Consider the following 25,653-nt stretch of genomic DNA (forward strand, 5'->3'; position numbering starts at 1 on the left):
TTGGTGTTTCACCCTCAGATTTTGCTCCCACCTGCTTTGCCCTTGCTCTGATTTTAATTTAACTTGTGCTCACCTGAGGCTGCAGAAAGTGGTTTTGAGCTGGTTCATGGCAGCTGGAGTAGCGAGAGGTTCTGTTGTTTGATCCGATCAAACGAGTTGCTGCAGGAAATGTTCAGGTGGGCTAAGCTGGACTCACAGGTGGGCAGGAGAGCCTTATCCCTGTGCCTGGCACAGGCCAGGCCTGGCTGGGTTGGGTTTGGTGGAGTTTTCCCTTCTCTTGACTGCTGTCTCTGTGCCGCAGACAGGAGCTGCCTTCCTGCTCCTCACGCGTGCTGGGCCGGGGGCTGAGCGTGGCTGTGGGGCAGCACGGCACTGGGTGCTTCTGGCAGCTTCTCTTCTGCTCTTAGGGTTTGTGCCTGTGTGTGCTTTGGCTTCATTTTCCCTGTGGTTTGGCCCCAATTGCCTCAAGTACCGTTTAGAGATGGGTCAGTGGCCAGAACTGGAATGGGCACATCTTCATAATGGAAGAGCACGGATGTGCTTGTGAGCTTGATATGGGGAGAGAATGAAAGGGCCCTCCCGCCAGCTGAGGTCTGTGGGAGCAGCTGGTAGGGTGGTACTTTGCAGTGGGAACAGACACGGGATGGACATTTGGATAAGACTCACTTGCATTTGGGAAAAAAACTGAGTCTGGGTTCTGCCAGAGCCAGTGCATGCATGGGCTATCCCAGATGGGGTGACAGGGTGGCACAGAAGTGGTTTTTGGGGTGAGGGTTGAAAGGCAAGCCTCGTATGTCCACAAGCAGTGAGCTTCTCACAGGGAGCACAAGGCAGGTTCAGGTGCGAGTTGCAAGAACATTGTGGGCAGTTAAATTTAATTTTCCCCCTTAGCTGGGTGAGTTGTTGCTCGTGCAGCGGTGCTGCACTGACAGCAGCTCTGAGGTGTTACCAGTCCCAGTAGAGCACTGATGGGCACTGGCACATTTTTCAGTGAACAGGTTGAGTACCTGCCTGCCTCCAGCTCAGCTGCGTCCCAGGGCCCATTTGAATCAGTTTTTACACTTGTGTTTTAAGAACTTGTGAACAGAGTAATGAGAACCCCCAGAACCCGAAAGCGGTAGTGAGGTACAGACAGATGTTGGCAAATGCAGTTACTTACCAGCCTGCATTGTCCTTGGAGCTGCTTAGCTGTGGAGCCTCAGTAGCCAGGACTTGTCCCCTTCAGCCTCAATGCACATGGGTACAACATCCCCAAAGCTGTGTCCCTGCTCCCACAGGTGCCCTGGATGAGAGGGCAAAGTGACTCATCTCCCGGAGCACAAATGGATTCTGACAGCAGAGGTTGTGGGTCCTACCCCCTCTGGGCTGGGGTCGTGACTCTGGTACTGATTTACAGCTTTTAAAGCCTCCGGGTCAGCTGGTCCTGTTCTCTCCCCCCAGCTCCTGCTCAAAGGAACAGGAGTGGTGGCTGCAGTGCTGGTACCAACACTTCGCACCAAACAGTAAAGAAACAAAAAAAATACCTCCAGGAGTTTAAAAAGCTTTTAATGGACTGTAAGACACTAGTAAAAGAAAAATCTTGTAGGAAAGATGCACTGTAGTCATTTATTGATTGCTTTCCAGGAAATTCAGAATTTTTCTAATAGGAGCAAGTTCATTTGCAGTGAAGACTCTGCTTTGATGTCTCCAGCACCTCAGAGGCTGCTCCCTCCTTTCCCCCCCGCCCAGCCCCGAGTTACAGATACCTGCAGGGTCAGACAGGAAACCGAGGGTACAGAGCACAGGGACAGCACTTGGCTCCAAGGTCAGTAAGAGCAGCAGCACGGATTAGCACGGGGCGCGATCCAGGACAGACAATGCGAGGCAGGGAGAGGCTGGGCACCAGCTGCGGCCAGCCCAACCTTCTTCTACAGCTTGATCTGCTTGGAAAACGGGACATTCAACTCTGTCGGCATCCCAGGGCTTGCAGCAGCCACATCTTACCTGCTGGAGGACAGTGACAACCCCACAGGATGTGTGTGGGAGGGGAGGGGACAGGAGGAGTTCTTTAGTGGCACTTGCCATTCAGTGCCGTCCATTGCCAGCAATGGCAGCTCCCTGTGCCAGTCCCAAAACCAGTGAGCAAAAATGCCAGAGGCAAAGGTATTTGCCAGAGGTTTCAGTGCTGGGGGAACTTCAGTTTTTATTTAAACCCCTTCCCCAAAACCTGGTACTTTCTGGTTGTGATTCTGTCAGGTTCAGGGCCCTCAGCTCTGTGTCAACAGCTCCTGTTGCAAATGATACCAGGTCTCTGTTTCTGAATTTTCCTGCCCTCTCCCCTGCCCTTAAATAGGGCTGTGACAGCCTCCTCACTCCCCTTAGCTCAGCCCTCATTTGCTGCATTCCCACCTCACCGAGGCACTGGGGTTTCCACTGCAATGGAAGTTTGTGCGCTTTTTTAAAGATCAAGCCCTCACTCTTTGGATACAGTATCCCAAGTTACTCAGCTGCAAGCAGAGGCAGAGGTGGAACGGTGAATATAATATATATCTATATATATATATATCTATATATATATATCTATCTATATCTTTACCTTGAAAATTAGAATGTGAATGTTACAAAACCCCACTGAATTGCCAAACTGTCAACCAAACATAGAAAAAAATGGTTAAAGGGATCCCATGGCTATATCCTGATGTAGAAAATGCTGTACATCCCCCACTTCCACATGTCACAGGCTTCAGTCATCTCAGTGACTGTTCAAATATGGCTGTTCTCAGCCCAAGCTTGAATAGTGACTGGGGGGAAATCAATCTTTTGGCTTGGAATCCACGTTTTACAAGAACGTGGAGCAGTGATGGGGCTGGTTCTTTACTGGTTTAGCAAAGCAGTGTCCTTAGTCAACATAAAAATGACCTGAGAAATGTTACATTCCTCCAGACAGTTCATTTGGAATTCATATGTACAAAGTAGAAATAACTGCTGCGCACACACACGACACGGACACACACACGGCAGGAGGGCCCCGCGCGCCAGGACGGGTCTGTGCTGCCTCCGGCCACTTCCCCTCGCGTGGCAGACACAGCCTTGGGCACACAGATTACATTGCTCAGATTAGTTCTTTGCATTGTGTATTAATTGTACCAGTGCAATAACATTGTCAAAAAGGAGGAGCTGCTCCGAGGGCAGCTAAGGCCCTGGGCCAGATTCAGAAAAGGGTGGTTTAAACTTTTTTTTTTTTTAAAGCGAGGTACACGTTAAGCAGAGCTCTGTGTTAAGGGGATGGCAGCAGAAGGCATGCTCGGCTCAGCCTCTTTCTCCTCCACAGCTTTGTCCTCTGCTTCCAGCTGTTCCCCACTTTTCATGCTTTCCTGGAGCTGCTGGCGTCGCTGCACCTCGGCTTTAAGGTTCTCCAAGTCTTTTTGGCTGAAGGGGAAAGCAGGAAGGGGAGCAGACATGAGACTGGGTGTGGGAATGGTGAAGCAGGACAAGGTCATGTTCAGTGGGGGAACACTGCTTGCACCTCCCTCCCCAGAGCTCAGCCATGCCTGAGCACAGCCAGGGCCCAGTCTGCTGGCTGGCTTTGAACAGAGGCACCAGGATCTGCTCTCTCAGTGGGGCTGGGGCAGAGCAGGGGCTTCATCTCACTGATGGCCAGGCAGCCTCCAGCTGCATTTTTACCACCAATGATATCTGCAGCCTTAAAACAACAGTCTTGGCTCGGGTCATCTATTTCCACCATCATCCCAATCAAATTTTCAACAAGAAGTATAAAAAAAAATAAAAATCATCATCATCATCATCTAACATCATCTAATAGTCCTGCTGCTTGCAGTGGTCTTGATGATGCTAATCAAGGCCTCAGTTGAGATCTTGGCTCCAACAAACAAATCCTGGGGAGCTGGTTTGTGCTCTTTTGTGAACCAAGGCAGTGCAGATTTGATTTCTAAAGGCATAACCCAGAAGAATCACTGTACCTTAGTGGAATGAAGAGAATTCCATTGATAATGTTCAGCTGCTCCAGGACACTGGCCATACTGGGAGCTGTGAACTACATCACAAGGGAAAAGAAGTTTTAGGAACCTAGAGAGGACACTGAACTGCTAAACATGTCTCTTTACCAACAGTTGAGAAAACGGCATCATTTACATTATCACCTCTGTATATCTGTAAGCCTGAAAGCACCATCTAGAGCTTCCCACCTGCGGGGAGCTCCGGCTGAACCCTGCAGGACTTCAGTTAAATACATCACAGTGCCAGTTCCAAAATGTGTTGGGTTTTCTGCCCTGCTGTATGTATTTTAACAAGGATAAACCCTTTAGTGATGTTTTTATGGGTTTGAGCCTCTTCACTGGCCACAAATCCCTGGACTTTTGATTCAAGGTCCTTGTTCTCCCTTCATTGCCACGAACTCCTCAGGTCTGTTGCCAGTTCTCCACAGGGAGAACACCCACACACGGAGCATTGTCCCACTCTGTCCTCCCTGCAGCTGGAACCTTCTTTCCCAATCTGCTGGGGTACAGCCTGGCAGGGAGAGCACCCATGGCACAGGCCGGGTACTCTGCCAGGTCTGGAGGCAGGCAGGAGCAGCTGGGTTTGGCCCAGGAAGGTTAGTCATTGCTGCTCCATGTAAGGTAAACCTGACAGCCCCTCTGTGCTCCCTGCCCAGCCTCCCCAACCACAACATCCCTGGAAGGAGAACAAAGCATCTGGTAAAAGATGACAGCATTTTTGAGGATGAGGAAACTGAAGTTTTTCTGGGTTGAGCAACCTGCTGCCTGGCAGTGAGTCAGAGCAGGGCAGGGTTGTGTGCAGGCGTGCCAGGCTCTCAGCGCAGGAGCTGTCCCTGCACCCTGCAACGCTGTGCTCCATGCACACAGGTGACACCAGCCTGTGTCTGAGCCACTGCCCTCGCAAGGGCTTCTGCCTGGGAAGGGACAACTGCCACCCCCTCCAGCTGGACACAACTCCATCTGGCAGAGCACCAACCCCAGAGCTCTGGGTTACCTTCAGGGGCATGATGTTGGCATTGGAGCCGTTCTTGTAGATCTCGTTCATTGTGCGCTGCAGAGCCACCGCTTGCTGTGTCAGGTATTTCAAGTACTCAGAGCTCTCTTTGGTCTTTTCATGGTGTTCACCGAGCTGATGGGAAACAGGAACAAAGAAAAGGTTCAAATCACAAGGGAGAGCAGGACCCAGCCCAGGGAACACACCTGGGTGCTGCCAGCTGAGCATCCCTACAGGAACTCAGCAAAATGGACTTTACCTGCCTTGGCATTCAAAAAGTAAAACAGTTCCTCTGGGAACCTTCTTATCAACATTTCACGTTTTCATCAAGTGGGAGCATATTTGCTGGGTGAGCAGCATTCCCTGCACCGGGCTCTTCTTCCAGGAGCAGTATGCCCCCACCTGGACCTGTATTCCAGCATTCCCCACACTGGGCTGTGCCCTCAGCCAGCTCAGCTGAGTCACCCCGTGCAGCCACAGACATGCTCAGACAGCCCCGGGCTGGGGCAGGAGTTTCACTGAGCAGCAGCCTGGGAGCTCACTACCAAACCAGTTTGGAGCTGGTATTTAAAGACTAGTGGCACAAAACATGAGAAGAGACCAGTTTTTTCCAAGCCCCACCAGAACATGAGGCCATGCCACAAGAGAAGTGCTCATCCAGCCATGGGTAGAGCGTGGACACATTTGCAGGAAGCTGAGCAAAGACTCCTGGCATAGCAGTGAGCAGTTACTGCACAGGGCAGCAATTCTGCCCTGGCCCTACAAGTACTCCCTGGCATCTGCTCCGAGCTGTTTGTAGGAAAGGCCTCCCCAAGGCCCAGGCTGGGCACTGGTTTGCAGCGGAACTGCTCAACTGTGGCCCTGCAGTGACAGCTCCCAAGTGCACAGTGGGGCCACTCATCACCTGATTCTTGTAGATGGTGTAGCCTTCCTTCTCATGCTGCAGAGCCGACCGGAACTCTGCTTTGCTCTCGTACACTCGGGCAACCAGGTGGTGGCTGAGGGAAGGAAAAGGGCCAAGTCACTTCTCTGAGGAAAAAACATTTCTGTGCTGCAGTGAGCGTGACTGTGCCATCAGTGTCTGGGCTGAAAGTCTTAACACAGGTGTCAGAGGAGACTGAATGCATCACCCTGGGAGTTACTTCTTCCCAGCCCAGCTGAGGATTCAAATACTACACTAATTAGGTTGGATTTTAGCTGGAATGCTGAGAAGTGACCTACAGAGGTAGACTGAGCTGGGCATCTTCAGCTTTCCTGGGTGCAGGACAGAAGGCCACAGCAGTGAACTGAAGGGAGAGGCAGATCCATGGGAATACCTTGGGGCTGGATTTATTAACTGGAGAGGAAGGCTGCAGCCCTCAGGCAGAGCCAGGCCTGAGTCCTCTGGGCTCTTGCCAGCTGGGAGAGCTGACTTGGCTTAGACTGTTGGCCTTAGTGCTTCTGGAACGAAAAAGAAATTGCTGGGTTTGGCAGTGTTTCTCTGTGGGAGGAGACGGGTCTCTCTAAGCACCCCAGTGCCACTGAGGGACAGCTGAAGAGTCTCTGGAGCCTGCACATTCATCAGCCACTGGAAAACAAGGCAGGCTTTTGCAGGTGTTTAATCAGGTTGATTTGCAGCCTGATGGAGAACAGATGGCTGCAATGTGGCAGCAAGAACTGGGAGTGGGCCATGCCTGGCTGACAGAACCAGTTCTGCACTGAAGGACAGAGGGCATCCAGCACTGCAGCAGTGGGCACTGGGAGCAGATCCTACAGGGGTCACCAGTCCCAGCTCCCTTGGGAACACACAGAAACCACTCAGGGTTTTTATTCAAATACAGAACTTTATGGCAAAAGACAAAAGCACCTTAAATGATTCTCAAAGATCCCTCCCTGAGGGCTGGAACAATTAAACATGAGCATTTAACATACTGTCCCTGTCTCCTAGCGTACTTCCCTTACCGGCTCTCCAACCTTTACTTCCCACATACGTTTTTCTATTGAGAGTCCACAGGGACCAGGGTTATCTTGACAGAGTTTTTGAGCAAGCAGCATCACAGCAGATCTCCCCATTAACCTTAAGAACAATGGATCTCCATCTTTTGAAATAAACTTGGATAGTGCACCATGACCTTGGCTCTGGGACAAGACTGCATATGCAGTTCTCAAGCCCAGACCCTCCCATGTGAGTGCTCAGTGAGTGTGCTCGCTCTGACAGCAGTGACCCAGCCCAGCACCCCACCCTGCCTCACCTCAGCGCAACCTTCAGAGACTTGGAGCCGTGGTACTTGGAGCTGATGGCCAAGGCGTTCTCCAGGAACCGCAGGGACAGGTCATACTCCATGACCCCATGGAGCACCAGGCCAATGTTGTTCTGTACAGAGAACCAAGCAGGCATTGGGAAAGACACACTGACATGGCAGTTCCTGCTCTGTGAACAGTGGGACCCCGCAGGTGTGTCACTGCCAGAGGGGCTGTGACCCTGGCCAGTCCCTGCAGCAGCAACACGGGACAGGGACCATCGTCCCCCATGGCCCAAGCAATCCAGGCACAAGGGAGGTAACAGACTCTCCAGTTTATGCCAGTGCAACAAGAACACAATAAACAAAGGAGTTTTCCTAAGAATTACATGTCTCAAAACCATCTGCAGTATCCCAGTGCAGAGCTCAGCACAGAGGCTGACCCTCCCAGCTAAAGTGTCAAACTCCTTTTTTCCTTCATCTCATGGCACCAACCAGCAACAACCAGGGAGGAAAAGCACTGCCTAAATGTTTGCTTTAAACAGCCATCATGTGGGCATCTTAAAGGCCAAGAGGTTTCGCAGAGATTAGCAACTTGAAGATTCCTAAACAAACTACTTACATCTAAGAGTGCCATTTCTGGGTGATCCTCCCCAAATACCAACAGCATGAGGTAGCGTGCACGGTACAGCAGGTTCAGTGCTGTGGAGAGTTGGCTGTTTGCAAAGCAGTACAGAGCCAGGTGCATCTAGGACAAGAGAAGGCACCCAGCATTAATGGAAAGGAACCTAATCTCTCCACGCCTTTCCTTAGCTGCACATGAATAAGAAGTCTTCCTCACTGGTTGAAGAAGGACTTCAGTCACTTTGAAATGATGCACAGTCCCACTGAGGTGTTCCTGAGGACACAGCACTGAGGAAGCTGTGTGTTTTATTTCAGTTTCTCCTAACACCCCTCGCAGAATATTTCTAACCTGACTTACATATGTATGTCATATTCTGACTGTGTTTTGGAGGGGATTCTTTCCTCTTTTAATTTTTGACATAGGCCCAGGGCCGAAGCCAGGAGAATTAATATATCTAAATAAATATGCAGCAGACAAACAGTAGAAACCTAGGTTAAGCAGGACAAATGGTGAGCACACAGGACACACTCAGCTTTTCACTTTGCAGGATCATAAAGATGATGAAGTGGAGAATTCTGGAAAGATGCAGAAGAGAGCAAAATGCAACTGCTTTCCAGCTGCAGACATGAACTAAGGCTCTCAGACTGCAGCCAGACCCCTGAGGTGCTGCTGCTCCCCAGCTCCCCATACTCACATATTCTTGGATGGTGTTGGGGTGTTCGATGCCCAGGACCCTCTCGCTCATTAGCACCGCTTTCTGCTGATTGCTTAAGGCCTGAACGGAACAGAACAGAACCCAGGGCAAGTCACACCACGCTGTGAGCTTGAGCAAGCATGGGGAAGGACTGAGAGCACTGAGGAGATCCCCTCAGAGCCCCTGCTTACCTCTGAGTAATCTCCCATGATATAGTTGAGCCGAGCTAGCAGCCTCAGGCAGGCACAGATTTCTACATGCATAGCACCATACACATTGTTGAACAGGTTTAAGGCTTCATTGATGAGCTCACAGCCCTCCTTCAAGAAACCTGAAAAGAAAGTAAATCCATATGTATGTACATATAAAAGAACCTCTAGCACTGTTGGAGACAGGAAGTGAGACCAACGGTGGGATACACAGACACAGGTGACTGCCCTGGGGGCAGGATATCACTGCCCTGACCCATCCTTGCTCATTGCTGGTGGATTTACAGCAGGAGTAGATCTTGGACACCAGGCTTGGCAGCAGTGTCCTGGTGGCCATGCCCCAAATACTCTGCTCTTCCCATTATCAGGGATCATCATGAGAGGCAGAGGCACATGGGATCTGTACCTTGCTGAACTTTTGCTTGCCCGCTCTGGAAGAAGTGGAAAGCATCGGAGGCTTTGGGGTTTACATGCTTCACTACAGGGAAGATGTTAAGAATATCCTCTTCTGTGAAAGTGGGCTTGTGCCTGTTGTCGAAGTTGTACTCCTTCAGCAGGATCTGGAGGGACCAAAAAGAGTGGAGGGCACAGTTACCACTGCCATAGGCACTTGGCAAGAAAAGGGGCAAAATTCTGAATGCGGAATCACAGTCAAAACATCTCCTGTACCATGACCTGGGACAGAAGTCTCCAAGGTGAGACGTAGGTGTGCACCACCACCTGTACATGGCAAAATGGCACCACGGTGACAACACTGAACCCGTGACAGGAGAGCTCCTCCAGCTGTTGTCCCACAGCCCACAGAGGAGTGAGAAGGCAGTGCAATTGTACTGAGGCTAGCTGTTCTTCCAAGGGACATGCTAGCAAGTTTATTACTCCAAGAGTGAACTGGATCAGAAATCTGTTTCTCAGAGCTGGGGCCTGTATTCCAACATGGACACCACAAAGACCCTTTGGGGCTTGTGCTGTGCCTGCAAAACACATTGCATTTACTCTTCATGTTCCTCAATACAGGACATGATGGCAGGGGAGGGAGGATGTGGATCTTACCTGGACTCCAGTTTTGAGGGAGATTTCACGGAGCAGGGTGATTTTCTGTAGATTATACACTTCAGCTGCCTGGTCAGCATTCTCACTGCAGAAAGTACACACAAGCTTCAGCTCTCAGGGGAGTTTCTGCTCAAGGCCATTGCTCCATTGTGGGTATGTGAGGCGCAGGTCTCTGTACAGCCAGGTCTAACCCAAACCAAGGACTAACACTGCAGAGTTTGCCCTCAGTCTGTGAAAGCCTCCAGAGCACAGCAGTGCTTTTACAGAAATCCTGTGTGTGTTCTCAAAGCCCACTGCAGTGTTTGGGCTGAGTACCTTCAGCTCTTGGCGAGGAGCGAGCAGTCCCTGTGCGAGGGGATGATCATTGTCCAAGCGCCAAAAGTTGGTTTTTCTCTTGGGCCACTTCATTGAGAGTGCTAAACTGGAAGCACCAATGTGCCCCTTCCTTATTCCCCATCTCTGCTCATGTACAGGAGCAGTTGTCCTTTTTTCTGGAGCCAAAGCTCCCTTCAGCCTAAATCACTGTTGATATAGACAAGTATCTTCTGACTATATTACTTCTGCTCCTCACCTTCTGATCCCTTATGTACCCTTAGGAAAGGTTTACCTTCCTCCTCTGCTTTTCATGGCTGCCTTTGCATCATAGGTTTCATCTGATTCAAAGTCTCACTTCCCCATTCCTACTCTTTGCCCAATTTCTTTCCATTAAAGATCTGTTTAAGTCCCTCAAGGGACTTAATTTTATGCAAACAGAAAACAAATAAAAAAGGGAGGTCCTGTTAATGAACAAGAGCTACAGAAGTTTGGTGAATCCAGGGACAAGCCAGGGTCACCTGCTCCACTTACCATTCAAGACTGAAATCAAAATAGTTCTTTGCTTCTGAACAAATATTCTTCCATAGCTCCTGAGGGGTCATGCTTGCCCAGGCAGTGTTGTCAGCATTGCCAAGGTTCCTGTTTTTCCGTTTCTTGTTCCTCTTCTTGGAGACCAGCTCATCAGCTGGAAGATGGGCAATGGGATTTGGGAAGGAGCTCAGAAAACAATTCAGGAAGTGACTGATGGCAGCAGATAAACCTGACAGCTCCACACCCTACAGGGAAACACCAGAGTCAGTCAGGAGAGACATCTGCCATCCCACAGCACTGCTCCAGCCCCGAGCCCCACACACACCCAGTCCTACACAAACAGGGCCACCTTCCACCACAGGGACAGGAAGGCAGCATGTCCAAGTGGCACTAGCACAGACAACGTAGGATTAAGGGTGTGCCTACACACAGAAATGTAGTGCAGGCATATACACTTCGGGCTGCTACCTGGGACAGAGAAGGTTTTGGCACTGGAACCAAGCCAGGTGTATTGCTGGGCTGTGTGTGAATACAGCCTACCAGGATATGTAGTGTTGAGTCAATTAAAAAGGCTTCTTAGCAGGGCAAAAGCAACACTGTTTAGGAGGAAAAAGTACTACAAGGAAAACAAGCTGTGATTTCACTTTTAAAAGCCTCCAACATAATGAGTGAGGATCTGGGGAGGAAAAGCATGAATGATTGCTCTCCGGGAAAGCTTTCTTCAAGTGGGAACTTGTTTTCCCTTACATACAGGCCTGTACCTATTTCAGTGCTAATGAGCTTGTACTTCTCGTTGCCATGCAACCCCAGGAACTGCCTAATGAGAGGAGAACCCCAAACAGCTCTGTCTGTGGAAAAAAGTCATTAGGGAGGACACAGGAGGCAAGAGGTGAGATTGCAGGTCATACCTGGAGGTACGTCTTGAAGATGTGTTTGGCTGATCGAGTGATCAATTCGCTGATTCCAATTTTCTACCCAAAGGAACAAAGAACAGACTGAGTGCATTGGCAAGAATATGGAAAAATACACTGGGCTTTTGAAATGGTCTTTTAGCAAGATCTGCAGAAGATACACGATTCTCCCTGCAGCACAGAACTGCAAAAGCATTTGACAGCCCTCCTGGAGGCCAGTGAGGAGCCCCTGGCACCTCTGTGCCCACAAGCCACGGGTGCAGCTCAGCACAGCTCCAGCAGCGCTTCAGGGGCTGCCACAGCCCAGCCCCTGCCTGCTCCTGGGCAGCCACACTCACAACACTTCAGAGTTTGAGCCAAAGCCCAGATGTGTCTTAGAGGCTTAAAAAATACATGGCTGAAAATCCAACTGTGTTACTTACTATTACATTTGGGAATCCCTGAAGCAATTCTCTACCCCAAAAGATACTTACAGTTCCTATCACTATGAAATCCATTAAGGATTTGGAAAAAAAACCTCCCCAGCCAACACTTACAGGTCCTCCTCCCTCCTCCCCTGTTGTTGGAGCTGTTTATTTTTACAGAGAGAGAACAACTGGCCAAGTGGGAATCTCCGTGGGACAAATGATGCCAGAGTGGTTTGAACTGTCTGATGTTAAGCCTGATGCTTACAAAGATGTGATCCAGCTGTGCATGGCCAGGGGTCTTGGTGATGAAGTTGATCACCTTGCCCAGGTAACGCATGTTGATGCCCCTCTGGTGCATGGCCTCAGCCAAGGTGGCCCCATCCATGGGGAGCACCGTGTGATCCAGGCAGTCCTTCACCTGCGGGTGCATACAGACTTTGGTTACTGAGGACAAACACAAGGGAAAGAACTTCCATTTTAAAAAATATTAAAAAAAAACCACACCAAGAGGCAGGACAGGCATTCCCCAATGCTACTACAGACACCTCCTTACCTGGGGCTGAGGGTTGCCCTGAAAGGAGGCCCTGACCCCAAACAAGACTCTTGGTGAGTAACACCTGCTGTAGCACCAGGGAGCACCGTGGTAACACAGGCGGGGGGACACCTGCAGCAGCCAGCCCAGGGTGGGCCAGGTGCTTGCCACTGGGGCCGGTTTCACTCCTCTGTCTCAGCAGGGAAGGAGCAGCACTACACTCTCTCAGAGGCAGAGGCAAAACAACTCCTACCTGTGCAACTAGCAGGCTGACCCTTCTTTAAGGGCCTCACAGTCTCTAATTGCCATTTCCAATTAAGAGTACGTGGAGCTGTGCACACATAGCTGATAAGGACAAATGGCACTTGCATGTTAAGTTGTGCTGCAGTGCTGATAAACAGTTGTTTAATTCACGTCATGGAGCAACACCAGCTCCTCTCTGATATGTACAGGACTACCTGCTACAGCAGCTGGTCTGCAACCTGCTCTCACGCAGGCCTGTGCAGTGTTTTGGGTTTATATACTGGAGTATCAACTACCTTGTAATCAACAATCACCAAGCCCTTTTCTGACTCACTTACCTCCTTTTTGTTTGAAGACTGAATAGATGGTTCTGAAGGCTGTGCTGACTACAGAATTAGTGGATTTAGAGTTCAGAAGAAACTTTCCAACAAAGAAAACCCTCTTGTAACACAAGACCAACAACTCCTGGACCTCTTGGAGTAGAGCTCATGAATTCTCCCCTGCCAGTTCCAGTGCCTGCTCTGACAGCTGCATAAGCCATCAATTCAGCAAGCATCCCAGGAAGGGAGAAACTGGGACTTCTTATGTGGCCAGGTGCATGGGTAATGTCCAAAATGCTTAAGACTTACAGAAGGAGTTTTTAATGACTGCTATTAATTAAAACAATTTCCCAGTTCACTTGAAATTATTAGTCACTGACTGAGTCACAGCCAGGGTCAGCTAAAACAATAAGCTGTGAAGGATGCCCAGGGCTAGGGAGGATGGCTTATGTGGTCTCTATTGTCCCAAACTCTTAGCAATAGCTTTAATTGCCAGTGCCATTTTTTTTTTTGTTGGACTGAGGTGAGAAAATCGTGCCATGATGTAAGATGGGCAAAGGAAAACCCCTCGTGCCTTGCACGCAATGCTCATGCTGTTCCCGGTGCTCCCCCAGCAGTGCCAGAGCCTGCAGCTGCTCCGGTAAAGCTGCTGTCCCAGCGGCCACCAGCCTGCTCAGAGCAGCCAAGCTCTGAGGGCAGCATCACTACTGGCTCTGGGGTCCTTACCAAGCCTGGGATCTGGCAGGACAGCAGGAACGCAGCGGCGTCCTTCAGCAGCTGCTTCTGATCCTGCACCTCCTCTCTGCTCGACTCCGGGAAGCGAACACCTGGGAGAGGACAAGAGAAAACATCAACCACGGCAACTCACAGAACCCTAGCTGTCTCCCTGGAATGCTGGATGCTTCAAAAACTTATCTCAAACTATAAACGTTTTGATGGGAAGAGCATTGGCTGCTGTGTTCAGGCAGTGGCTGGGCTGCTCAAACTCAATGGTTTGGCCATTCTCCTGCAATGTGCCTGCTCACTGCCCCAGTATTCACCCCAGGAAGCACTCTGGGAGCTTCTCAATTTCCCAATAAAAAATATGGCTCCAAGTAATGGAAATTCATGCCTGATGTGTGCATGTAAAAGGGCACTGTGACTGCTCACTGAAATGTTACTAAAACAAACCCAGCCCTTCACTGAGGTCCTAACATCAGTCGTTCAATTACAAGTGTTATTTTTTGTGTAAACTACTACATGGCGATCAAATTTCATTTTTTCCCTCCCTCTGCTTCTTTTCACATGGTCTCACAGCTGGGATGCTGGAGAACCACAGGAGGATTCTTGGCAGCAACCCACAGCCCTCCCCCGAGGGTGGGAGACGCTCCCCTTGGCAGCTCCAGCACTGCAGTCCATTGCTGCTTCCTCTGCTCTGCATCTCCGGGCTCCACAGAGGGCCCTGCACCCTCCCAGCCTAACAAAGCCAGCAGCAGTCTTGGCTACAGCACGGTGTTCATCTGCAGCTGGCTGGACACAGCCACCCTCAGAAGGGCTGGTCCCAGCTCTGGGTACACGTACCTGGTGAGAAAATATCTGGGTTAAACCGAATATCAAATGATGTGTCACTAATGGAGCCTACAGCCTTGCAAGCATTCCGAATCACTTCTCTGCTTTTGGGATCCACTGGAGCAGGAAAAAAACAGAATACAAATGAATGTGGAGTTCAGGAAATGACAGACCTAGCTATTAAATTGAGTTTTGTTACTAAAAACAGCAATGATGGCACATTCTAAAGAAATCCATTATAAAAACAATCAATTGTAAAGGAGAATGGCTGAAAAGTCTGAGTAAGGGAACTTATTCAGATGATCCAAAACCCCCATGGATATCCCTACCTCCCAGCACATGCACTCAGAAATCCAAGCCTGGGGCTCCCAAAGGTGCCCGTGCACTGCTGGCCTCCTGCCTGTCCCCAGCCCTGCCCTGCACTCCACAGGCCGGCCTGGCCGGGCTCTTGCTCCCAGGGAAGAGCTGAGGGGCTGGTGGCCTTGCTGGCTTCAGACACCTCAGTCCCCCTGCCTGCAGGGGCGAGTCATTCATCAGGGTGTGAGCAGCTCTAACAGAGAGGCCAGGCAACACTGACAGGCAGCCAGTGCTCGTCCTGTTTAACCACCATCAGTCACCCCAACCGCCCAGCCTGGCACAGCTCCCACCAGTGCCAGCCCAGCAGGGGCTGCTGCTGAGGATGAAGTACCTGTTCCATCGTCGGACGCGATGGTCTCCGCCAGCTCCTTCACCTGATCCAGCCCAGTCACGCTGTCCTCCATTTTCCCATCCTCTGACTCGGGCCTCTCGCTGTCTGCAGCGCCATTCTCTGCAGAGGCTCCATTTTCCAGCGCAGCTGAGCTCTCCTGCTTGTTGGCTTTCTGCTGCATCAGCTGCAGTGCAGCCAGCTTCATGAATAAGAGATACCTGCAGCAAAGGCAAAGGGCAGTTCAGCCCAGCAGAATCCCACAGCACCACACGTCTGGAACATGTCCCACTCCCTGAGCTCCCCTGCCTTGGCAGCACCAAGTGACCCAAACATCCCACCACAAACATGCCTACAGCAGTGCCCACAGGATTTTTTCCAGCCTCTAGAAACAAATATAACTTTCAGGACATTGGGAAAGCCTTAAAAAGCAGCATAAATCCTTCCCTTTCTGTAGCCATCAAGTGCAAAGGACACCTGCAGGGAAAGAACTTCTAGATGTTTGGACAGGAATCAACAATAATAGATCTGGACACTAAAATACAAACAATCTCTTTCCCTGGCTCCCTGTCCAAATCCCTACTGTTCTCACCTCTTGTTAATTAAGTTCCTATAACTGCATTTACATAGCCAAGCCTAGGGCAATTAGCCGCTCACTTCTGGGAGCTCTGTTGGGATGCTCCCAGGACAGTGCAGCAAGGTCCTGACTTGAACCATGACCAGATGCACGTGGAGAAAGGGAGAAGCTCTGCTCACCTGTGTTCTACAAAGGCATCAACAAGCTCTTGACGAAGACAGCAAAGCTTGTGTCTGTGCTGCTTGGGGAACCCCATTTTCTTACATTCCTCTGGCATCTCCTCCCCTTCAACAGGCAGGAAGTTTAGATCTGGAGGGAAAGTGCGTAGCAGGTCCAGGATGTAGTGACGCCCATCGTTGCCAATAATGCCTTTGCACTCTACTGAGGAGCACAGCTCCACCTCCTCATTCTTGTCGTTGAGAACTTTGTGCTTCTGGATCTTCAGCGGCCTGCTGGTCTTCTCCAGCAGCTCCAGGTACTTGGGGTGTGACACAACTGTCTTGCCGAAGTCTATTGACCCATAGATGACACTCTGTTCCTGCTCCCGCTCCAAGATGCCAGGGATAATAGACTGAGCCGTCACCCTGTAACCTCTGTAATCCACCACGACAGTCCCCAGCGTGTACAGCCCTTCCACATCCACAGCGTTGTAGGTCCGCACACCGTTGAGATCATTGGTGGGAGCCACGTAAGCAGCAACGTCTCCACCAAAGTCCTTGTAGTGGTCACGGACGTCAAAGCCCAGGCTGAAGAAAATGTTGTTCCAGATGAACATCTGCATCTTGGTCTCCTCGCTGGGGTTGATGGCCATGACATTGCCATCAATGACAGCCATAGCACCTCGTGTTGCTGCTGCAGTGAAGTCACTGTGAACCTGGAGGCACATGGAGAGAAAGCGGGGTCAGGATGGGCCCCCATGCTCTGAAAGCTCCCTGCAAATTTTTCCTTTGCTCCTCTCCTTGCAACAGCCTTTCAGCAGGCAGGCGGGTCACGGCTTTTACTGCTGTGAGCTGGCTAGTGACTTCAATACAAGTCCCAGGAGCCAGAACACAGGCAGCAAAGAAGGGGCTGTGTGAGGGGCTGCCTGCATATCCTGAAGTTACCTTGAAAATGGCTCGTTCTCTCAGCAGCCTCTCAGGCAGGTTCTTGCGTGGCAGCTCCCGTGTGGTCTGCAGCTCCTCATTCCAGTCTCTGGTCTGAAAGAGGGAGGCAAAGCCTTGTGGGATGCAATGCATTGTGTGGGAAGGGGCTGGCGAGGCAGCATTCCTGCTTCACAAGGCATTTTGGGAGAGAAGGGAGAGGAAGGGGCAAGATTTCAGGCTGCTGTGGGGCTCAGAGGAAGTGACTTAGCAGCAGGAATGAACACACCTTGAGAGGGGACTTTATTCAACAGCAGTTTGGGACAGATCTTGCATCAGCCCAGCCAGTGCAGGGGCACTGAAGGGGCAGCACGGTGCAGGTGCCATTAGCCAGTGCTGTGGGCACACTGCAGGCACCTGCTGCCCACGGCTGGCCACCGCTGCCCTGCAGCACTTTGTGCTAGGAAGTTGCAGCTGAAGCATTTGGAGCAGTCTGCTCAGAGGCACAAGAGCCATTGCAGGCCTGACTGGCACGAGGGAGTGGTCTGCCTCCTGTGCAGTGGCACTCTTCAGAGAAGGGACATGGAATTTATAAACACCCGAGCAGGAGCTGCTCCTTCTCAGTCACTCCTGTGCTCATGGACCTGCAGCCTGAGCAGCACAGCCCCTGTAGTCAAGGGCCCTGTGAAGAACAAGGACTCCTGCAAGTTTTCCTTTGATGACCAAAACCCCCCCACAAATAACAGAGGTTACTTTCTGGAAGTTAACTTGTTCCTGGCAGAGCTGGCAGCAAAAGTCTTGCCAGTGTCATCAGGCAAAGCAAGAGCAGTACCTGTCCAGGTATGTGCTCCTCGTAGCCCAGCCTGGAGGTGTAGGCGTCCTCTGCCCGGACACAGTCCATGGCGTGCTCTGCCTGCGGGGCCGTCCAGCTGTACACTTGGAAAGGAGTGGCTATCCTCTCAAAGGGGTGTCTCTGAACCCTAGTTTGGGACAAACAACAATTACACATTTATCAAGGAGGAATCCTTTCTATTCCAAGAACATTTTCCCTGTGCTTTCGCACTGGTCCCTACAGGTCACGATGCAACAGCAGCACGCAGTGGAAACCCAAGCACTGCCGAAGGTCTCTTGTGTAATCTGGCTGCTCTCAGCAGGGGCTGGGGCTCATCTGTAGCTACTTCTGGCCCAAGAGGCAACACAGTACAACCGTTTTTAAATGGCCAGATAGTCACAGTGGTGGCTGGAGGCCACTGCTAATTTCAGCCCTCATCTAGTGTGACTTTCATCTCCTTAATGAAGCAGGAGCAGAGCTCCCAAACGCCACACAATGTGCCTATCAATCCACACCCTGCTGAGCCGAGGCAGTTCATTATGTGACTCTGAAGAATGACAGGCTTTTGCACAGGACCCACTGTCCTGGAGCAGAACAAATGGTCCCTGCAGCAAGGACAGGAGAACCAAACAATGCCTTATTGTTGTGTTATTATTATAGGAGAGAGGAAATTACAGAATATTAACATGCACAGACATGTTTAAAGTAACCAACCTCTTGCCACTGTAAGCCTATACAAAGCCCTCTTGTGTTACTTTTGCTGATATTTATGCTTCAGTCTCTTTTGTGGCTCAGAGAGATCCTCAGAGTGCTGCCCTGTTGTTCAGTCAGGTGCTCTGGTCCTTGCAGCTTCCACTGACATGTCCCAACCACCCAGCACTACATGAGCTCAGAGAAGCAGGCACTGCAATCCCTGCTGCACTGGTGGCATCCAGCTCCCCAGAACCAGCTGAGCCTCCCCAACTTCACCCTGGGCTGCTCAAGGAACTACAGAGGAAGAAGCACTGCTACCGTTTCTTCTGCAGAGCAGAGAAGTTTTTTTTGAAGGTAGGGCTGATCTGGTTAAGTAGTTCCACCAAGGAATGACTGAGAAAACTAGGGTTTGCAGGTTTGGGATTGAAGTTGTATGCAGTAGACCTGCAAGAGAAAAAAAAAGAAACAGTCAGAAGCCACTGTCATACCTGAAACCTTCCACACTCTAGGAACGTGGAACATGACTGAGAGCTCTTCATGCATGCACAGCATCAAAGGCTGCACCCTGTGCCCTTGCCTGTGGGACAGAGACCATGGGGCAAAGAGGCAAATGGGCAGCAAGGACCTTATCCAGTCTCCCACAGCCAGTAACCCTGTACCTGTCCCTCATGGTCCTTTAATTTAGACCTTTTTCGGCCATTCCCAAGATCAAGAGAGGCTTCTGTTTTTATAGCTGGGAAGGACTGATTTCACAGAACTTCCTGAACACACCAAAGGTGCCTTTGTTTAACAGAGAAACCCCTCAGCACAGCTGCTCCAACAGGCACAGACACAACAGCTCTCACAGTTACCATTAGGAAAACAAAAAAAGAAATTATTGGTAGTCAAATCTGCACCCAGCTCAGGGAGTTCTGACAGGCTGTGCTTTTGCTTCAGGGCAAAATGAGATAGTTGCAATAGTCAGGAAGGAATTTCCTTCCAACTCAAAATGCTCTAAATAGCTGATGACATTATGGGATGTTTAAACTTTCCCTAAAGCACCAGGCATTTAGCCACTGTGGAGAAGTGGTACCAGGCATAACTGAACAGCCCAATCCAGTATAGCAACTCCCACAAACCCATGTGAGCAGCGAATTAGAATAGGCTGTTTCTGGCACAGGGAAAAAAAAGGCTGCAACTGTTTGTTTATGAGTTGTTTTCCAGCTGGCTGCTGCAGGGCAGGACAGGAAGAATGTCAGTTACTCACTGATTCAAGTAGAATCCCCGCGTGGAGGCAGTGATGCTGACGTGCCGATCCTCCACCGTGATCACGTACAGGTACATGAGGTCCCCGTGCATCTTGCGGTTCCCGGGCGGAGGGTTCCAGCCACTCATCGTCAGTACCTTTAGGCACTGCAAAGGCTACGGCAGAGCACAACACAAGCAACTCCTGTCAGCAGGAATTCATTTCTTTGAGTTAGAGGCACTCAGTGTACATGCCAGATCCCTTTTACCTGCTGCCCTTGCTCGATTCCAGAAACAGAGCACACAAACACACCTGGTCTCCTGAGTACAGCTTCCTGAGCCCTCTGCAGACCACCAGTTTGCCGTTCACACCATGAGACATGGGTGAAAGCAGACACCCTGGGCCTTTGGGCTGCACAGGGTATGGATTTCTTGCTGTACTTGTTTTCAAATGGCAGCTTCTAAACCAGCATCCGAGTGGGAGGGCATGGGAAAGCTAAGAGCAATCTGTAGTGACCTGCAGATCCTGTCTCCAGGACTTCGCAGAGGAATGCTGCTTTCCCTTCTCCGCACCCATCCCAGCAAGCCTGGCCCTTCCACACTCTGCAGATGTCCAGACTCCATGTCCAGTGTTTTGCACACCAGCTCCTGGACTTTATTCTTTTGGCTAAGCAGTGCTATCCCAGTGCTTGTTAAGCACCAAGCAGAGCAAATCCCAAAGTCCATTTCAGCTCAGCTTTCAATCCCTGACCACCAGTTTGCTGTGAGGAATGTGCCAGTAGCTGTTTGACACAGGAAAACTCTACCTTCCAGTCTCTGTTCTGGGGCTGAAGGGCACACAGGGGCCTCTCTTTGCTACCTGGCAGGATATGTTCAGGAGGGGTGCAGTCAATTTGTTCCATTTCGGTACCTTTCTTCTTCCTTTTTCCACTGTCTAGAACAGACAGAGACAAAGTCAGTTCTGAAAAGTGTACAGTCCCTCCCCCAGTCATCATTCCAGGAGGGATGCAGAAGTACTCCAAGTATTCTCTGCACTCCTAAATGACACAGGACAGCCGATTGTTACTGCGTGTTTAACTAAGCCAGGAGTCAGGGAATGAAACCACTGACCACACCAGGGAAGTCTTTTTGACCCGTACCTCCCAGGTCTCCTTCAGTGAAGACACTCAGGAAGGACAATGAGTTACAGTCCACACCATTGAAAGCATCTGATGGGTCAAGACTCTTCAGAAGGTCCCGAATGTGGCGCACGTGTATCCTGGCTTCTCGCACCGTGTATGGCTCTGACAACCAAAAAGTGAGGAAAGAAACTGGGATTAGACAGTTGCTTACTCCTTTGGCACACAGATCTCAAAATGGAACCAGAGGAAAGAGCTGACAGGTGGCCAAAATCACTCCCTAAGAAAACCCTCACTCATTCCCTCCCATATCTGAAGGAACTTGCCTTCCACCACTTTCAGCAGTGAGCCCTCCTGCAGTCCTTCAATCGTCTTCAGCTCAGCAAAGTTATCCAGGACGTTGCCATCCAGCTGCAGGGAGAAGCAGGTCCGATGGCAGGTATCCTCCCGGTCCATCAAAACTTGATGGATTTCTTGCACCATCTCTTGAGGAGAAACCTTAAGAAGGTAAGAGCACAATTGTTGTTTGCCCTCCCACATGCTCTTGCCAAACTTTGCCCCTCAGCTGCAATATCAAAAACCTCTCAGACCTCTCCCTCCAGGCTTGGAAAGGCAGACTCTACCTCTCTTTCCAGGAAGATCTCTCCTGCTCCTGCTGGGAGGGCAGTGCCACCTCTGGCAGGGTCAGCCCCCTGAGCTCCACCCCACGGGGCTTGGCACCCCGAGGTGTAACAGCCAGGCACTGCACCAAGCGCTTGGCACGGGACAGGGGGCACTGAAGGAACAGCAGGTGGTGGGGGAAGCGGGGTTCTACCCTTATCCACTCACACCACATTAATGGTGAGACCTTGGATGCTGCCCATGGTGAGCTGTGCCAGTGCCACACCTCCACAGGGCTCAGGGGAGGCCAGAGCCACCCTGGGCACCTCCGTGCCCTGCTCCAGCACCACTGACACTGCTGAAAACCCAGAGCACTCGGGCTAGTTTACATAAGCTGCTGTAAACAACAGGCCTGCTATTATTAGCCCATTAAAACTAACAGCCACGGGGATTTAAAGGAGACAAAAAGCCAGTCTGAGACGCAGCTATTTCCACAGGGGATGGGATTTTGCTGCACTCTCTGCCAGTCTTGGGCAGATAAGAACTTCCCACTGGGTTTAGATTCCATATGCCTCTCCCCAAAATTAAGAGATATACTTCATTCAGATAGCTTTTGGTGAAGTATCAAGCTAAATGGGACTATGAACCAGGCCTGTCAGAGCTCATCCTGACCTGGCAGCACGTCACTGTCCACATGACATGAGGCAGAGCTCTCCATGCAGAGGGAAGTGGAGACTGCATCATTCCCTTGGTCTTCAGGCTTGAGCTCCCTGAGCTGTGTTAGCACCTGTCACTGTACCAAACCCAGGCTGGCCTGAAGCAGCATCATGTCATAACTGCTGAGCAAGCAAGGGATTTTCCCCTCCTCACTCAGGCCCAGAAATCACGTTTTCACAACACTGCTTTAGAACAGCCCAGAAGTGGGAAGGCCATTTTCCCTGTGCTCATAGCAGAGCCCTTCTGTGATGGACACAGAGCTACACCACAGTGAGTTCTCCTTGCCCTTGCTCCACACCTGGGATCCAGAATGAAACACCCTCCCTGTCCCCGCAATGCCCAGGCAGGCCTGGGCCAGGCTCCTCTTGCTCACGTCTCTTCCTCCTTCATTTCTCTCAAGGCACTGGCCAGGCAGTCTCCTGCACCCTCCATCCTTTGCTGCCTCCTTCCCCACCTAGCCCTGGTCAGAAGACAGACAGGTCAGGGAGCTGTGAGCAGCCTGATGGCGCTGTGCAGACTGTGAGGCTGAACAGGGGCCTTCCAGGCACTGCCTCCTTGCCCGCCTGCCTGGCTGAAAGGACCTGGCCCAAATACTCCCCACCTCTGTTCCCTTCCCCAGCTGGCGAGGGCAGGTACCTGCAGGGAAAAGGGCTCTATCCCTGGTGCACAGATCTTGACAGTGAATCCCGTGTCCTGTATGACGATGACCTCCTGGTCGTTCCCATCTTCTCCCGGCTCAGCCTCCTCGTGGCCATTCTGCTTGGCATCCTTGTCGCCCTTGAGGCTGTCATGCGGGCCGCTGCCATTCATCAGTGCCACGCCAGACGGGTGCTCTGGGCAAGGACAGAGGGGTTCAGACAAGGTCCTCTCCACTGGGCTGCAGAGACTGGCCTGGACACTGCAAAGCCCGAGCTAATCAGGGGCTAAAAGGCACGGTTTTATTCTGCACTTGCTGTTTACTAGACAGAGGTGTGCCAGGCCCTTCCCTCACCGCATAATGAAGGTGCTCTCACTTGCCTGCGGTGTTTGCATCTTCCACAAACCATGTGCAGAGAGGGGAGGGAAGGAGAGCAGGAAGGATGGGTCAGTATACACCACACTGAGCTGTCTTAAGCCTCTTAATTAAAAAAAAAAAAAGGGTGTGTGGTGCTTTGCGGCCTGGAGGCAGCTGTAACCTCGGCACCAACACGTTAGAGAGCAGAGGGAGAGGGAGGCCGGCGGCAGCCCGGTTACTCTGCAGGCACACCACAGCTCCCGCAGCCCTGCCTGCCTTTGGCCACCCTCTGCATTTCCAAAATACTTCACACAGATCCCATGGTGCCAGGGCGAGGCTTTGCCTAAGCACTTTTATTCAAGAAAATGGTGACGACATTTTAAGTGCTTGTTTAGACAGATGCGTCACAGGGCCGGGGAGCTCTCTGCACCCACCTCACAGCTCTGCAATGCTTTGTTTTCTTTTTCAATAAGCTGGATAACATCAGAGACCTGATTAGATCTAAGAAGCTGCCAGTCTCCTAGAGGAGCCTACATCCTCTGAACCAGGCTGGGGACCACACTAAAGAGGACTAAGGGGCTGCCAGGAGAAGTCAGAAGAGTGGAAAGAGCTGCTGATAGCATCTCTGGGAGATGGCAGAGTACCCCTTGCCCCAAGCACATCACCTCACCCTGCAGACCGGGGCAGTGGGTGCTGAGAACAGCTGGCACCGTGTCCCTCAGGCTGTGCTCCCAGCAGGGCTGGCCCAGCACACTCAGCTGCACCCCAGGGTCACACGCAGCAGTGCCAGCTTGGTGCTCTCAGGCACCCACTTGCAGGCAGCGCAGATGGAGCAGGTGGGGTGCTTTCCCAGGCAGCAGAAACAGCCTGCTTTCCAAAAGGCTGCACAGGGCTAATGCCTCGAGGCTGCAGCCCTGCAGCCAGCTCCATCTGGCAGGTGTCGCTCCCTCCTCATGCTCACCTCCTGCAAGGCACCAGTCCCCACGCCAGGGGAAACGGCTGCTCAGCCTCCCTCACCTCAGAGACTGCTGCTGTGGCTTGAGCACCTACCACAGCCAGTTCTTCTCCAGCAGCCCCAGCTGCTCCTGCAGCCCAGAGAAGGCATCCAGCCTTCACAATAGCCCAAAAAGGGACGGCAACACCATTCCCCCCTGCACACCTCTGGAGCACAACAGGCTGCAGCAACAAGCCCTGCAAAAGCACCCATGGAGGGTCACGTCCCTGCCCCAGACAATGACTGCCAACAGCAAACCCTCAGAGATGACTGTCAGGGCTGACTTGAGACATGGTGAAAGGGCAAAAATGCAATGAGAGCACACCCATTCCAAAGGCAGCAGGTAGCAGCTACCTCAGGCAGCCTCGGCTGTCTTCAGCAGCTCAGCAGCTGCTGCTCATGGTCCCTGTCACTGTGCATATGTCCCCAGCACTCACTGCTCATTTCTTTGACAGATGAAGCCATGGGCAAGTCAGACGAGAGGCCTGGCTCTGGCTCCAGCAAACTGCTGTCATGCTAGAAAGGAGGAAGAAACATTCCATGCAAGAGTGCCTCAAGAGATGTGGTTTCAGAAAAACCACACCATGCCCAAAGGGCTGGGGAGAGCCCCTCGTCACACCCTGCAGCCAGCACAGCCATACTCCTGGGCTGCCTGAACACGTGGGCATCTGGAGGGAGTGCAGACAAGCCACCAGGGAAATGCTACACCTGGGGCTACTGGTACTGCAGACAGGATGACCTGCCAGGTGCCCGAGCCAGGCCTGGCCCAGCCCCTGCCCACCCAAGCAGGGCAGGATCACTCAACTTCTGTTCCTGCTGTGCTAGCCAGAAAGGAGACAGAACTTGGCTGAAAGGAAGGCTGGCACTGCAACCCATGCACACGCCACTCTGGAGAACAGCAAACACCTTCAGCAGCAAAGCCAAGTGAAACAGGAAAATCTGAACACAGCAAGGGAAAGTCACCACCCAGGACCACACTTCTGCTTTTCACTGCTCAGTGGTGTAAAATCCCCAAACTACCTAGTGTTTCAGAAATCAGAATACTGCTCCTAGTCTGCAGAAATACAACACGTTCACACCTTCCATCTCTCTTTTCCTTGAGTGAAGGCAGGGCTGGCACAACTCTGCACTTTGTGACAAGAGACATGCAGAAGCAACACCTACACGTCTCCTTATGCTAGAGGATCAAGCTCCAGCCAGCAGAGTCTTAAGTTTAGAAATGAAAGTTAAGTCTGGACTGAGAAAGATCTGCTGTGCAGCAGGCTAACCCTTGGATGTGAGCCAGGCAAGGCTTTCCAGAGGGGTTCTGCACAGAATGGGTATGTTTCAAGGAAGCACGAGCTGGCCTGGAGGCCGTGCTGCCTGCTGGGTGCTGACTCACCTGATGTGCTCCCGAGGGAAGCAGAGCTGCACCCAGCTGCCCTAAAGTGGGTCACTGGTTCCTCTCACCCTCTGTGCCGACTGTGCCGCGGCCTCGGCAGCGCTGGCGCAGAGGGAGGGACATCACGGGGCACTCATGGATTTCACAGGATTTCAGCCTACTTGAG

The 25,653-nt window shown here is 51.5% G+C and overlaps 1 protein-coding gene across 1 annotated transcript in view; it reads right to left on the reverse strand.

Moving 5' to 3' along the window:
* Positions 1-1,520: 1,520 nt before the first annotated feature.
* The window catches only part of CLUH (clustered mitochondria homolog), a 32,713-nt gene continuing 8,580 nt past the window's right edge, over positions 1,521-25,653 (reverse strand). Inside the window, exons 2-26 of the mRNA XM_064729052.1 lie at positions 22,755-22,951; positions 21,128-21,299; positions 20,823-20,966; positions 20,490-20,617; positions 19,706-19,860; positions 18,778-18,903; positions 17,767-17,914; positions 16,959-17,051; positions 16,035-16,729; positions 15,282-15,499; positions 14,606-14,710; positions 13,772-13,872; positions 12,216-12,368; positions 11,541-11,603; positions 10,633-10,877; positions 9,787-9,871; positions 9,143-9,296; positions 8,719-8,858; positions 8,528-8,608; positions 7,831-7,956; positions 7,221-7,342; positions 5,894-5,987; positions 4,990-5,124; positions 3,960-4,033; positions 1,521-3,408 (exon numbers count right to left, since the gene is read on the reverse strand). Coding sequence (XP_064585122.1) covers positions 3,240-3,408; positions 3,960-4,033; positions 4,990-5,124; positions 5,894-5,987; positions 7,221-7,342; positions 7,831-7,956; positions 8,528-8,608; positions 8,719-8,858; positions 9,143-9,296; positions 9,787-9,871; positions 10,633-10,877; positions 11,541-11,603; positions 12,216-12,368; positions 13,772-13,872; positions 14,606-14,710; positions 15,282-15,499; positions 16,035-16,729; positions 16,959-17,051; positions 17,767-17,914; positions 18,778-18,903; positions 19,706-19,860; positions 20,490-20,617; positions 20,823-20,966; positions 21,128-21,299; positions 22,755-22,951 — 3,923 coding nt within the window. The 3' untranslated portion in view covers positions 1,521-3,239. The remainder of the gene's footprint in view (positions 3,409-3,959; positions 4,034-4,989; positions 5,125-5,893; positions 5,988-7,220; positions 7,343-7,830; positions 7,957-8,527; positions 8,609-8,718; positions 8,859-9,142; positions 9,297-9,786; positions 9,872-10,632; positions 10,878-11,540; positions 11,604-12,215; positions 12,369-13,771; positions 13,873-14,605; positions 14,711-15,281; positions 15,500-16,034; positions 16,730-16,958; positions 17,052-17,766; positions 17,915-18,777; positions 18,904-19,705; positions 19,861-20,489; positions 20,618-20,822; positions 20,967-21,127; positions 21,300-22,754; positions 22,952-25,653) is intronic.

The sequence above is a fragment of the Zonotrichia leucophrys genome, chromosome 19 (assembly GCF_028769735.1).
Source record: "Zonotrichia leucophrys gambelii isolate GWCS_2022_RI chromosome 19, RI_Zleu_2.0, whole genome shotgun sequence".
Lineage (NCBI taxonomy): Eukaryota > Metazoa > Chordata > Aves > Passeriformes > Passerellidae > Zonotrichia > Zonotrichia leucophrys.